A 14,075-nucleotide genomic window follows, 5' to 3' on the forward strand; every position below is an offset into this window, starting at 1 on the left:
TCAACAGAAACAAACAAATTTTTTAATTTTTTTTAATTGGTGTAGTCACTTTACGTGTTTTTAAACTCAAGTCCTGCATGCCATGAATTGTCTACAAGAGTTAAAAAAGAACTTGGCCTAGAGGCTCTAGAGTTAGAGAGACATGGTAGACACTAGATAAAGCTACTGATATGATTTTGCAAAATAAAACTACGAATCAAACCAATTAATCAAGCTCTTGGTGTTCTTTCTCAGCAGCTAACCGATTGTGAAATTGCGGCTGACGCAAAGGGCCTTAACTGATAAGGCCAGTAAAAATCCGCTACTCTTGGATACTTGTTGGTAGAATTTTGGTTCTGTTGGATGAAATTCAAAAGGTCAAATGAAAAACGGATACGACATTTTTGCCCTTCCTCTTTGCTGCTACGGCAGTTACGACAAAATTCAAGACAATACTTCCGTTCTTTTCCCACTGTGTTACGACAACTTGTCACCAAGATTATTTTTTCGGGAGTAACCAAGGTTTATCTTGGGACTCAAACACGAAGTTCCTACCTTTTTGTACTACTCTAACCATTTAAACTGGATTTTTATTCAAAATGGTTATAAACCAGCTTCAGAAATTTCAATTACGCGGTTAAAACAACAAAGCAAGGCAACTGATTAGGCCTTTACTAATTGTCTCTCCCTGTTCTCGGCTGTTTCGGGGGAGCATGCTGTCTGTGCTGCAGTTGGTTGGGCAGTCGTTTTCTTGACCGATGCTAGCAAATCGCACTTAAATTATGTCTCATTTAAAGGAGACATAAACCTGTTGACTGATTGTACGTCTTTGATGTTTCAATAGGTATAACGGCTTACAATTCAACGTCTTTGGGACCACAAGAAGCTCAGCCACTTCTGTGGAATAAATGTCCTTCATTGGTTTAAATTTAGCCTCCAAAGTTTATTATAAATTGCATTGTTAATTTGTTCAGCAGAAAGCCATCGTGCGAAAAAACGAACTAGATCAATAGGAAGCTCATAAAAATAAGGTTGGATACCGTTCGTATCTAAATTTCGACTAGGGGTGCTAGTTACGACCATTTTGCTATTCACCAGCGAATAGCATCTTCAATGGGAATGCCACCCGAAGAAAACCCTTCTTAGCGACCGAGGTAACACATGCCTTCTTAAAGCCCAATGGATTACTGTGTTATCTCCTTCACGGGGAGAAGGACCATTGAGAGTAGTCCTGACCACCGGAGTAACAAAGTTAGTTTTCTCTCTTCTTCATCGGCGAAATTGGCTTGCGCTTTGCGGAATACACCAACCTCTATGAAAGTTTGTCTTCGCTGATCCCAGAACCACCAGATTTTCTTTTAGACAAAAAAATATAAAATTTGAGTAGTTTCTATCCAATGTTTGGCATGGACAATCTAGTCCTTTCCTCGCAAGCTAAGGCAGCTAAGTAACTTTTTCAATCAATGTCGATTCGCCCACCCAATATTTTCAAGTTTGGTTCGAGCTGCCCAGGCAGCTGACGGTATTTGGCGAACTTAATAAAATTAGTGATATTACTATTACTCTTCCGGCGACTTCAGTGACTAACATGAATTTGTTCAACGCGATGAAACATGTAATTAAAATATTTACGCACGACCTGTGATGATGAAAGGGTTAGCAATGTACTGTCATAGCCTATAATAATAATAATAATAATAATAATATATTGAAAGCCCGTCGTATACAATAAATGTACAATGACAGAGTATACAAAAACGCGAGAAGAGGAAACAAAAAGAAAATAACAACAAAAGCAACAACTTCTTAAATAGTATACAAAACAATACGAAAAGAGGAAACAGAAACATAACATACTCAAAAATTACAACAGAAACAACAACTTCTTCGAAAATAGCAACAAGGACAACAACTTCTGAAAGGAAAAAAAAAGAAAAAAAAAGAAAAAAAAGGGGAAACAAGAGGGAAAATTAAACAAGCAAACTTACCCACTCGTGCTTTAGAATTGCTGGTTTTGTTTTTTGCCGGCTAATAATTGTCTCAACAGCTAGATTTGGGTCAGCTAGGTTATGCCGTAGAATTAGAAAACTATTTTTGTTCAAGCTGGCAATTTTTGTAGGTACTTGGTAAAACGGACAAACAAAGAGCGGAGCTTAGACTTTTCACAGTTTGCCAATAATTTCCTGAAAGGGGTCACATATAATATATGTGGCAGAGTGGTAGCGTTGTAAATACTTGCCAGTAGTGGACGGTTAAATCTCAGAGTGGATTTAACGAACAAAGCATAGGAGCTGGAAATTTGCCGTTCAAGATCAGGAGGGAGCGGGTATGCTGTAATGAGGTACCTATTGGCAGCCCCAGATATACTATTTTATCAACTGGTTTTACTGAGCAATCACCTAGTGTGATATTAGTAGGAGGGTAATTCTTCCAATTGTAAAGCAAGACTTCCGACTTTTGGGAGTTCAATCTCAGACAGACTTTCTCGTAATTGGACTGCAGACATGAGAATATTTCTGAAAGGCGGTTAAGCGTCCGGCTGAGATTCAGCGTGTCATCAGTATAGCATACTAGGGAGATGTCAATGGAACTGAGAATGCATGATGAAGGACAGCTGTCTTGAGGCTCAACAATGTAATTGTTGAAGAAATTGGGGGATAAAATTGCCCCGTGACGGGCACCTTTACGGACTGGTATCAAAGCTGACCGTGGGGCTGGCGGAAGGCCTTTATCGGGAGGGAGCTTGAGTCGCACGCGAAGGCGAGAGTAAAGATCACGGAAATCCCGGATGATATTTGAGTTCACTCTTCTTTTAGCTGAATTTAGCAACATAAGCGCATGAATCAATGAATCAAACGCACTCTGCAGGTCTAAGCCCCCGATCGCTAGGCTTTCTCCTGACTTGTGTGCATCCAGGAGTGCATATGCAACGATATGGAGCGCCCAAAAATACTAAGCAACAACGTAGAACGTAAAGACCTAGATAAGAGCGGTTCATTCAAATCGCAATTGAAGTCACAAACTAATATGCATTGAAGGCTTAAGGATCTAATACGGTCAATACACTGGCCGGTTTATCACTAGAATAAGTAAAAGCACGCTCCAAACAATCATCATGGTAATTTGTAGGCAAATATGTTAATAAAAACACAGCCCTCAACACGAATCGCCAGAAAATTATCATTGACTTCAAATACAATAGATCTTAGAGTCGAACGAACGAAAGTGGCAATACCACCGGAGGGTCGCCCTTTTCCAGTTAGCTGGTTCGCTGAAACTGAAGAAACCGATACTGAACTATTAAAACTAAGAATACTTTTACTGCGGCTTGTGGCGAAATGTTCTTGTAAACAGACAACTTCATTTTGCTCAAATACAACATCTAAGATCGGAATTTTATTCGCGAACGAGCCACTAATGTTCCACGATAAACATTTAACTGCAGACGCTTCAGATGTCATTTCTTCTGTGGATTACTGTTTGAGGGACATTTTACACTGTAACACGTGTAACTGCCAATTTTGCATTCAATACAGAATGTCGGCTGTCTGCATGGTTCATCTCGCGTAGAACGATGTTCATTTGAGGCACATCTAGAGCATAAAGGTTCAGCCGTACACTGGGAAGCGAGGTGACCGATTTTGTGACAGTTATAGTATCATCTTGGCAATAACTTAACGGATCAGCAGGTAGACGCTCGTAGCCGATAATCACCGAAACACTCAGAAATTGTTGGAGCTCACTGATAGTGTCAAAATACACTTTGAAAGAAGGGGATTTTCAACATTGTTCTGTCTTCGTACTATTCGGGATTAGATTTTTAGTCCCTTACAGTTTATATCCTCAGGGACATTTCGAAGCACAGCTATGTGCAGGGGTTCTCGAACAGCTGTTTTGAGGTCGGGCTTGTAAAATTTCGCTTTCTCAACGATTTTCATTGCTGCAGCTTTCGACCTGACCACAAGCTTCCATTCGTTTGCAGATTTGCGAAGTTCGCCAATGTGATTTTCATTTTCACAGAAACTATCTATGAAAGCTTTCCGGTCATTTGGGCCATTGAGTTCCTCGAGGGGATTTTTCACGACAACAGAATAGGAAGGATCTTTGGGGTTCGACGTTTCAGGTGCGCTACGACTGCTTGTGAAAGTACTGACGGCTGGAGCGGACTGGGTAGCTAAAAAATTATCAAGCTTCCGAGAGAGTTCATTTACTTTGGCAGTAACTGTTGCATTCACCGCATCTCCGATGATGGGAAGCGAGCAGGGGTTAAAGATGACAAATTTTGGCATGCTCACATTATTTTTCGCAGCTGCAACTAGAAGTTTCCACATTTCAATGATATTGTCTTCATCTTTAGAGTAGGTCACAAGACGATTCGTAATATTCAACTCAGTATGAAGGATTCACTTTGCCTTTATAACATCTTCATGTGTATAGAAAGCAACACACGCTTTTACGATACAGTCCAATTTTATTCCATCTGTAAGTGCTCTCGTAACACATTTCAGTAACGGATTCAAAATAATTTTTTCACTTTCAGCCATCGTAGACCCAAGCGTAATCAAATCTCAATGCAAAGTCGCAAAACAAAGATTTACCCGCAAGGGGGGCTTTTTAAAGTCGCCCACCACGTTCCAATAAACGCCTTCTAATTATCCAAATGAAATAATTCAATCCAAATGAAATAGTTCAATCACACAGCCTGACAGTCAATATAACCAAAAACCGGTTTTTTCAACAGATAATCCTCTCAGAAAATAAGAGGTGTAAACTGCATGAATGCTTGAACTTGACTGGTCAAAATGATAATAGATCATTTTGCTAAATTAGAAAAGAGATGTTACCCCCATGTTTAGTGTCTTTATCTACTTAGTCCACTTATCTACTTTTTCTACAGTTTGTAGAAATACAGTTTCACGGTAATTGAAAAAATTTGGATTTTACCTGTGAGTGGAGCACTAGCCTGTCACTAAATAAAGATGACTGGAATTCGCGCCCAAGGGCGTATCCAGGATCTTTTTTCAGGGGGGGGGGTTACGATTACAACTGTACAAAACCCATTAAAAATTTGTTTATATGAATTTTTTTCACTTTTTGACAAGTTAAAAAAATATTTCGGAGGGGGATGAGGGCTCAAGCCCGGTAGCCTCCCCTGGGTACGACCTTGTTCCCATCCCTGCCAGGATTTTTCCATCAAGTGACTGGCCTGTGGGACGGAAAATTGGTCTACCCCTCCCCCCCCAGGTTTTGGTAAAATAACGAGCCTAGAATTATGCGAAAATATAAAAACTTATAGGGCAAACCTTGGAGCATGAAGTGGGAAGAATTAAGAGCAATGTCAATTATAAAATGAGTGGAATTTGTGAGAAACAAAATAAAAAGAAAAACGAGTAAAAAGTAGAGACCTCTTATTATTTACCTGGGCTAACTGATCTGCATCAAGTACAGTATTGGCAGTGCGTTGTAAGCATTCAAGGCTTGATCCAGCATCTTCACATTTTAATACTTCTTCTTCACAGAATTTAAATAGAGCGAGAGCATAACGAAGTAAAACCTGAGTTAAAAATGAAATTAAAACCCGAATGGCACGCGGTTTTGACGGCAAATTTCTTTATTTTAGGCGATTAGGACGCCAAAAAAAGGAAAACACAGGTTATGCAACTCTGTGCAAAATTTTAAGCTTTAGAAGCAATAACATTATGAAAAACACTATTTTTTCAGGTCACCTCATATGCATTAATGACAATGACAGGCTCTGTCAGTGACTGGCGTATTTAAAACTGAGTCATACTTATCGTGGGTTCCTGACAAGTACAAACCAAAGCTGTGGTGTCTTGGAACTAGACTATTTTTTATCTTTTACTAAAAATCAAATTACAATAGTTTGTATGGGGTAATGTAGAAAACCCTTACAACCCTAAAAGACTCACACAAAAACGTAAAAAATAACATAAGAAAGAACTAGTAAATAAATAAAACTAAAACAAAACATTCTTACATACAGTTTTGAACACGGGGATTCTAATCTATCATAATGATTAATTAAAAAAACTTTTTCTACAAAATAAGTTTTTCAAAGAAAAGTAAAGAACTCCATTAAATAAAAAAAGAGCAACACTAAAATCAAATAATCTACCAAGCGTGAAACTACAACAAATCAGCATCGATAAATAAATGAAACCCAATAAATAACCGATAATAAATAACCGAGTCAAACTCAAAACGAGCAGAAATTAACAAAAGTTGGGCGCAAAACCCCTATGCCTTCCCAAGGCCAGGACAAAATTTCACTTTACTGAAAAAATATAAATGTTTTTACTTTTATAACTTTAATAAATCAAATAATATTAACATTTTGATTAATAAATATCAGCATGTGTATATTAAACTGATAACGCACATTCATTTGTATTTTTTCAGTAAAGTACAAATTTTGGTCTGGCCTTGCGAAGGCATAGGGGTTTTGCGCCCAACTTATGTTAATTTCTACTCGTTCTGAGTTTGACTCAGTTATTTATTGTAATTTCTGTTCGTTTTTGGGTTCCATTTATCTATCTATACCTATCTGTGGTAGTTTTACGATCCGTTGATTATTTTATTTTACTTTTACTCATATATTATCTAATTGAATTCTTCACTGCTCTCTGAAAAACTTATTTTTCAGAAAAAGTTTTTTTAATTAATTTCTGTTCGTTTTATATTGACATAGTCTTTTCAGGGAAAAAGAATATACTACTTTAAATCTTTTCTTTTTCTAAGACTTTATAGTTTGGCCTGTTATTTGTCTGCTGGAGAAAAATTTTGAGCAATTTTTAACAGCATACGGCCTTTTAAAAATCTGGACAAAAATAGTAGTGTTTAATTTAGTTTCATTTTTACTCTAGTTCACCTGAAGTAGAAAACTTAATACCATTCGCCAAAAAAAATATGTTTCTTTTTTTTGATAGCTGAGATACGTTTATGCTATTTTGCTTTGTTTAACTTTCACGAGCAAAAGTAGGCCCAAAATTTCTAACATAATACCCAAAGTCTTTCCTGGGATACTCCAGAGATGCTTAATTTGGAATTAGCACTATCACAGTATATTTCGATTTAATCTTAAGGCAACATTTAGTTTTTAAACATAATGGGCAAATGGGAGGGTGGGAGTGGAAGGGGGACTAGTTGCCCATCAATCACTTTCGACTATTAAAAAGGGCATCAGCCCTTTCTATTTTCAACCGAATGAACCCTTTTCGAAGTTCCTAGGACAACTCCTTCGTTACGGAGTGCCCTGGTCTAAACAACAACAACAACAAAAAATAATACATTATACCCACATCGATCTTTACTATAAAAATGTCATGCATTCCAATCACTTTCGACTACTAAAAAAGGGCACTATGCTTTTCGACTTCCAATCGAATGAGCCCTTTTAGAAACGACAACGCTTTCTATAAACACCTTATATGCCCCCAGGGCATAAATTACAACCCTTACCCTAAGGTCATTCTCAAAGACCTAATTTCCAGAACTTTCTACTATGCTGAACAAAATGACTATCTGAAAATTTTGATTGGATGTGTTTGGAGAAATAGTGGGCGTGAGAGGGAGGTTAGTTACGCTCCAATCACTTTCGACTATTAAAAAGGGCACTAGTCCTCTCAATTTCAGATTGAATGAAACCCTTTTGAAGTTTTACGACAACTCTATCTATAAAATCTTATGTGGCCCCAAGGTATAAGCTACAACCTTTGCCCTTGAGACTCTCGGAGGTTTGTCATTCTTAAATACAAAATATTCGGATCATTAAACTATGTTGAACAAAATGGCTATTTCTAGACTTTGATTGAATGATTATGGGGAAATAGAGGGCGTAAGAGGGGGGATAATTACTCTCCACTCACTTTCGACTATTAAAAGGGGCAATTTCAATTTTCAATCAAATGAGCCCCTTTTGAAATTTCTACAACAACTTTTGATATAAACTTTAATGCCCCCAGGGCATAACTTACAACCCTTGCACTGAGGGCTTTGAAGGGGTTATGATCCTATAAGACCTAATTTCCAGAACTTTCAACTACGTTGAACAACATGGATATCTCAAAATTTTGATTTGATGTCTGTGGGAAAATGATGGGCGTGAGAGGGGAGTTAGTCACTCCCGAATGACTTTCAACTATTAAAAAAGGAACTAGCTCTTTCCATTTACAATTGAATGAGTCCTTTTGAAGTTTCTACGACAAGGCTCTCAATAAAAACTTTATATGCCCCCAGGGCATAACTTACGACCCTTCACCTGAGGGCTGTGGGGGGAGGGGTTGTTATCCTTAAAAACCTAATTTCCAAAACTTTCAACTACGTTGAACAAAATGGTTATCTAAAAATTTCGATTTGATGTGTTTGGGGAAAAAGTGGGTGTGAGAGGGGGGGGAGTAGTTGCCCTCAAATCACTTTTGACTATTAAAAAGGGTACTAGCCCTTTGAATTTCAATTCGAATGAGCCCTTTTTCAAGTTTCTACGACAAAGCTTTCAATAAATACCTGATATGTCCCCAAGACAAAACGTATCATCCTTGCACTGAGGGTAGTTGGGGAGTGTCTGGGGAAAAGATGGGGCGTGAGAGGGAGGTTAATTGCCCTCAAATCACTTTTTACTATTAAAAAGGGTATCAGCCGTTTCAATTTCAAATCGTATGAGCTCTTTTTCAAGTTTCTACGACAAAGAGTTCAGTAAAAACTCTATCTCTATGTGTATTATCTCTATGTGTATTATATTTATGTGTATGTGGTCTCTGTGTGCTTGTCGTCTCTATGTGCTTCACGTCTTTGCATGTGTCTCGTCTGCCTGTGTTTGTTGTCTCTCTGTGCGTGTTTTCTTTGTGTGTTTGTCGTCTCTGTGTGTGTAACTTCTCTGTGTGTGTGTCGTCTCTGTGTGTGTCGTCTCTGTCTGTGAGTCGTCTCTGTTTGTTGTCCTTCTGTGTGTGTGTCGTCTCTGTGTGTGAGTCGTCAGGCTGCGTGTTTCATCTCTTTGTCTGTTTCATTTCTTTGTGTGTGTCGTCTCTGTGTGTTTGTCATCTCTGTGCATGTGTCGTCCATATGTGTGTAGTATATGTTTGTTTGTCGTCTCTCTTTTTGTTTCATCTCTATGTGCTTGTCATATGTGTTTGCGTGTGGTCTCTGTTTGTTTGTGGTCTTTGTGTGTGTGTCGTTTCTATGGGTTTGTCGTTTCTGTGTGTGTTTCGTTTCTGTGTGTTTGCAGTTTGTCTATGTGTGTCATTTCTATGTGTGTCTCGTCTATATGTGTTTATCGTTTCTGAGTGTGTCGTCTCTGGTTTATATCAGGTTAGGTTATGAGGGTTAGTTGCCCTCAAATCACTTTCGACTATTAAAAAGGGTACTAGCCCTTTGAATTTCAAATCGAATGAGCCCTTTTTCACGTTTCTACGACAAAAATTTCAATAAAAATCTTATATGCCTCCAGGGCATAACTTATAATCCTTGCCCTGAGAGTTGTGGGGGAGTGTCCTCCTCAAAAATATGTTTTCTATCTGGAAATCAACTACGCTGAACAAAATGGCTATCTCAAAATTTTTATTGGATGTGTTTAGGGGAAGGATGGGTATGGGGGGGGGGCTAGGTACCCATGAATAATTGTTGACTATTAGAATGGGCACTAGCCCTTTCAATATATAATCGAATGAGCTTTTTTTGAAGTTTCTACGAGAACGCAATCTTTTAAAACCGTATATTATCCAAGGGCCTAACTCACAGCCCTTACCCAGAGTGCTGTGGGGGAGTGTCCTCCTCAAAAACATATTTTCTACCGGGAAATCAACTACGCGGAACAAAATAGCTATCTCAAAATTTTATGGGATGTGTTTGGGGAAATGATGGGCAAGGGGGGAGGGGGGCTAGTTGCCCTCCAATCACTTTCGACTATTAAAAAGGGCACTAGCTCTTTAAATTTCCGATCGAATGAGCATTTTTGAAGTTTCTACGACAACTCCTTCTATAAAAACCTAATATGCCCCAAGGGCATAACATAAACCTCTTGCCCTGAGGGTTGTGGGGGAGTGTCCTCCTCAAAACATGTTTTCTACCTGGAAATCAACTACGCTGAACAAAATGGATATCTAAAAATTTTGATTGGATGTGTTTTGGGAAATGATGGGCGTGGGGGGGGGGGGGCTATTTGCCCTCCAATCACTTTCGACAATTAAAAAGGGTACTTTCCCTTTGAATTTCCAATCGAATGAGCAAATAAAGTTTCAATGACAACGCCTTCTATAAAAACCTTATATGCCCCCAGGGCATAACTTAAAACCCTTGCCCTGAGGTTTGTGGAAGAGTGTCCTCCTCAAAAACATATTTTCTATTTGGAAATCAACTATGCTGAACAAAATGGCAATCTCAAAATTTTGATTTGATGTGTTTGGGGATGGATGGGCGTGGAGGGGGGGCTATTTGCCCTTCAATCACTTTCTACTGTTAAAAATGGAACTAGACACTCCAATTTCCAATCGAATGAGCCCTTCTCGAAGTTTCTACGACAACTCCTTCGATACGAAGTGCCCGGGTATGGAAAAAAAACACATTGTGCCCACATCTTTCTTTACTTAGGCAGCGCGCTTCGCGCTGCCTATGATATAGTTACATGAAGAATTATACACCTTTCTATGCCATCAAAATTTTATAGCTGATTTCAAGTCAATATCTGAATAACATATTATCATTATTTCAGCGTCTTAAAACGCAAAAAAAGCGGGACTTTATTTCTGTTACTCTATAACTGAATATATTACCGCAAAATGGGAAATCGTCGTTGACAAACAGAGGCCATGATCTAGGTGTTTTCTTTCCTTTTTTTGGGGGGGGGGGGGGGTGATTTTGGTTTAAATAAAAAAAAGAAGTTTTCCCAAATGGAAGCAAATAGTGACATCGAAACTAAGAATGAACAGATACTGCCTTCATATGAGCAGGGCTATATGGAGATTTCGTGAAGACTTTTGTGAAAGAGATTTTGTGTAGGCTAAAAGTAAATTTACTGGAGAAGAAACATACTTAATAACTTTACCGAAGAAGCAGTTATATATTTGGCACTTTTATGCTAGATAGGCAACTTCTTGTCAAGGACCAGGTAAACTATCAGAAATTGCCTAAACATGATATTTCAGCGCAAAAACTGTAAAGACGCTTTAAGCTTTTTAGTCTACCAAATGCATGCTAGAATCTATGGAATGCTAGAATCTAGAATCTATGGTGGGCCTGCAATGACAACATACAAAAAATAAAAAAATAATAATTAAAAATCTAGGACGAAATTGGTTCGAATCCTTGTCTTTACTGCCGTCATTGAAGGATCTATCGCGTCAGTATAGTAAACAATGATATTTATAAAAACAAATAGCATAAAATCATACATCAACCAGATGTAAAAGCAATTTCAGAATGTGGGAAAAAAATGAAATTGAAACCTAAATGTTGTACATCATGGATATTTAGTTATATGGGTGTACCAAAGATGGCACTGGTGACACTCAAACTTTCTCGCCCACATAAAAATTCCCTTTTATTTTATTTTAGCTTATTTATGTACAACCGTATTGGTGTAAAGGAGGAAACACCATTGAATAGGACAAGGTTTAAATTTATATTTCTGAAAAGCGCAACATAGTTAAACCCAATATTCAACACTACATTCGTCAACTAAGCTTTAGCTCATGCATTGGCCATAATATTTAAGCAGTTGTTGAAGTATTATAAAAAGGTCGATTTTCTTTCTAAGCATCAGTCAATAATTTCAATATTACTCCGTTTTAGAATATTATAAAAGGTCTTAATAGGTTTTCTAACTCAAAATCCACTTCAATCCAACTGGCTTTATCATCAAGCGGTCTTAAAAAGCGGTAATATTCCAGTCTGTTATCTTTGAAAGCCTATGTTACTCTCCATTTGTACTTGATCTACTTTAATGCTGAAAACTTCAACTGATTTACAGCTTACCTTATGTCCTTCGAGAAGGAAGGAATCCCAAACTCGGAGGTACGTAGAAGGAGGAAGGCAGTCAGCAAAGGCACAAAGTAGCCACCCTAGTGCGAGAGGAGCCCCTTCGGCTCCTTGACCAGACAAATGATCCCACAGTCGAGGAAGCTTTTCTTGGATTATATTCTTGAAAAGAAAATTAAATCAAGATATGTCTTGCAGAAAGGAAAAACACTCAAGCAAGATTTATAAGGACAACCGTGCTTTTCACAAAGGTATTCTAGAATTCAATTGTCAATAGTGACGATTAATTATTTGTTATTATTTTGTTCCAAGGCAGCGGGTAACCCATAATTACAAGATTTTGTATTAATATAAGTGTAGAAAGGACTACAAAATTAGTCCCTTTTATGTATTATAAGCATTTTTGAGCTATATTTATTTTCATCTGCCATTTTAGACTGAAGTTAATAATAAAGAATTAATCATTAACGGTTTATTGAGTCCCAAAACACATCCCGGGTGTCTACCAAGAATTTATTTTCCAATTTGATACTGATTTTAAAGTGCCCCGTCAAAATAAAAACATTTTTGTCCCCTGAACACATCTCGAGTCTGTTCAACCTGAAACCACGATTTTCTAGGATTTTTCTTTTGGTTTTGAAATTATAAAATTTCTAAGGCAGAATCAAAAATTCGTCATTTTGCCACACTGATCCGCGAAAATAGATGACCAAAACTAATTCTTTAGGTTTGACAACATTTTTCATTCCCAAAACTTTAAGCACTGACAACCTGTTGGTTCACAAAGAACTTAACCTTCGAAGGTAAGCTATTGTTTTAACTTATATTCAGCCGGTAACAGCACCACATATGCGTTACAATTAGTTTCGTTCCCTCGTTTGTTAAGGTTTTTACAACTGCACTTACTCGTGAGCAATTGTACATATTAATTTCTTTTAGTTCGTTGCTATTTTTATTTGTTGTTGATTTTAAAGGATTTTGTTCTTTAATTTGAACTTGGAGCTATTTTATTTTAATTTTTCTCAGATAGTTGGATATTTAAATAACTCAGGTTTTAGTTTGACTCTGTTTCTGATATTTCGAGTTAACATATAAATTTGTAAGACGATGGCTATGTCTGTAATTTTATATATTTAGTGCCTTATCTTTTATTGTGACAAGAACTTCCACAGATCAGCTTGGCCGTGTAAGGCGTTTGACAATAAAATCGTTTGAGTTTATTATTTGCTGGTTTTAAGTTATAATTTCCATCTTCCTTTAATATGACCCCCATTAGAAGGTAAAATTCCACAACTGCATATGAAGGTTTCATTATGGAGGTTTCATGGAAATTCCATTAAAATTTAAGTCCCGAGTTTTCCTTATTTTTGAGAAGTAAATGATTGTGTAAATTTCCATCTAGCCAATACAAAATATCATATTTCATTTTCGCTGGCCTTTGCACTCTAAGTGTTTCTTATGCTGAATTTCGTACACCGATTCGACTCTGCTAAAGTAGATCTCTTAAGCAATGAATAGGCGAAAAATACCGTTTACACAAGTTTTAATTTTTTCCATATCGTTTGACAACTAACTAGTCAAATGATTTTTTCTCTCTTACCGTTCATGCTTCACAAATACAAAATACCTACTAAACAAATGCTAGTATTCAGGACGTAATTTGCTTTGGGGGGGGGACTGCCCCTTCCACACCTCTGTTTGCCCCCCCCCCCCCCACCCAACTGAAATTTTACTTTCTTCAAAAATCTTGTCAAAACTAAGGTAAGCCTATATAATTCAAGCATCCACAAAAAAGGGTCAGTTTTCTTTAGCACATCTTTACCTTTACGGTACTATATGTCTCATTTTTCGGTTTTCCCTGTGATCTTCACTTGATTTGAGAAAATTGGCTCCAGGGTTGCCCCCAACCTCCAACAACTTAAAATCAAAAACTTCTCGTTTTCAAAATGTGTGATTATTTGGATCAGTTAAGCAGAAACTGACTGAACCATTTATATCTTGAACAACTAGGAGAAGCCGAAAATTCTATTTTTAGTCAAAAAGACCTTCTCATATGGCTTGTCAGTTTTTGGTAAAGCGGGTACCAAACTAGAACAGAACAGACACTT

General features: G+C 37.5%; 1 protein-coding gene across 1 annotated transcript in view; it reads right to left on the reverse strand.

Annotated features, from left to right (window-relative positions):
- The window catches only part of LOC148944530 (TBC1 domain family member 2B-like), a 79,932-nt gene that overhangs the window by 16,312 nt on the left and 49,545 nt on the right, over positions 1 to 14,075 (reverse strand). Inside the window, exons 10-11 of the mRNA XM_089099951.1 lie at positions 11,965 to 12,129; positions 5,399 to 5,533 (exon numbers count right to left, since the gene is read on the reverse strand). Of these exons, the coding sequence (XP_088956077.1) occupies positions 5,399 to 5,533; positions 11,965 to 12,129 (300 nt within the window). The remainder of the gene's footprint in view (positions 1 to 5,398; positions 5,534 to 11,964; positions 12,130 to 14,075) is intronic.

The sequence above is a fragment of the Artemia sp. Qi Xiang Cuo genome, chromosome 14 (assembly GCF_049724085.1).
Source record: "Artemia sp. Qi Xiang Cuo chromosome 14, ASM4972408v1, whole genome shotgun sequence".
NCBI classification, from domain to species: domain Eukaryota; kingdom Metazoa; phylum Arthropoda; class Branchiopoda; order Anostraca; family Artemiidae; genus Artemia; species Artemia sp. Qi Xiang Cuo.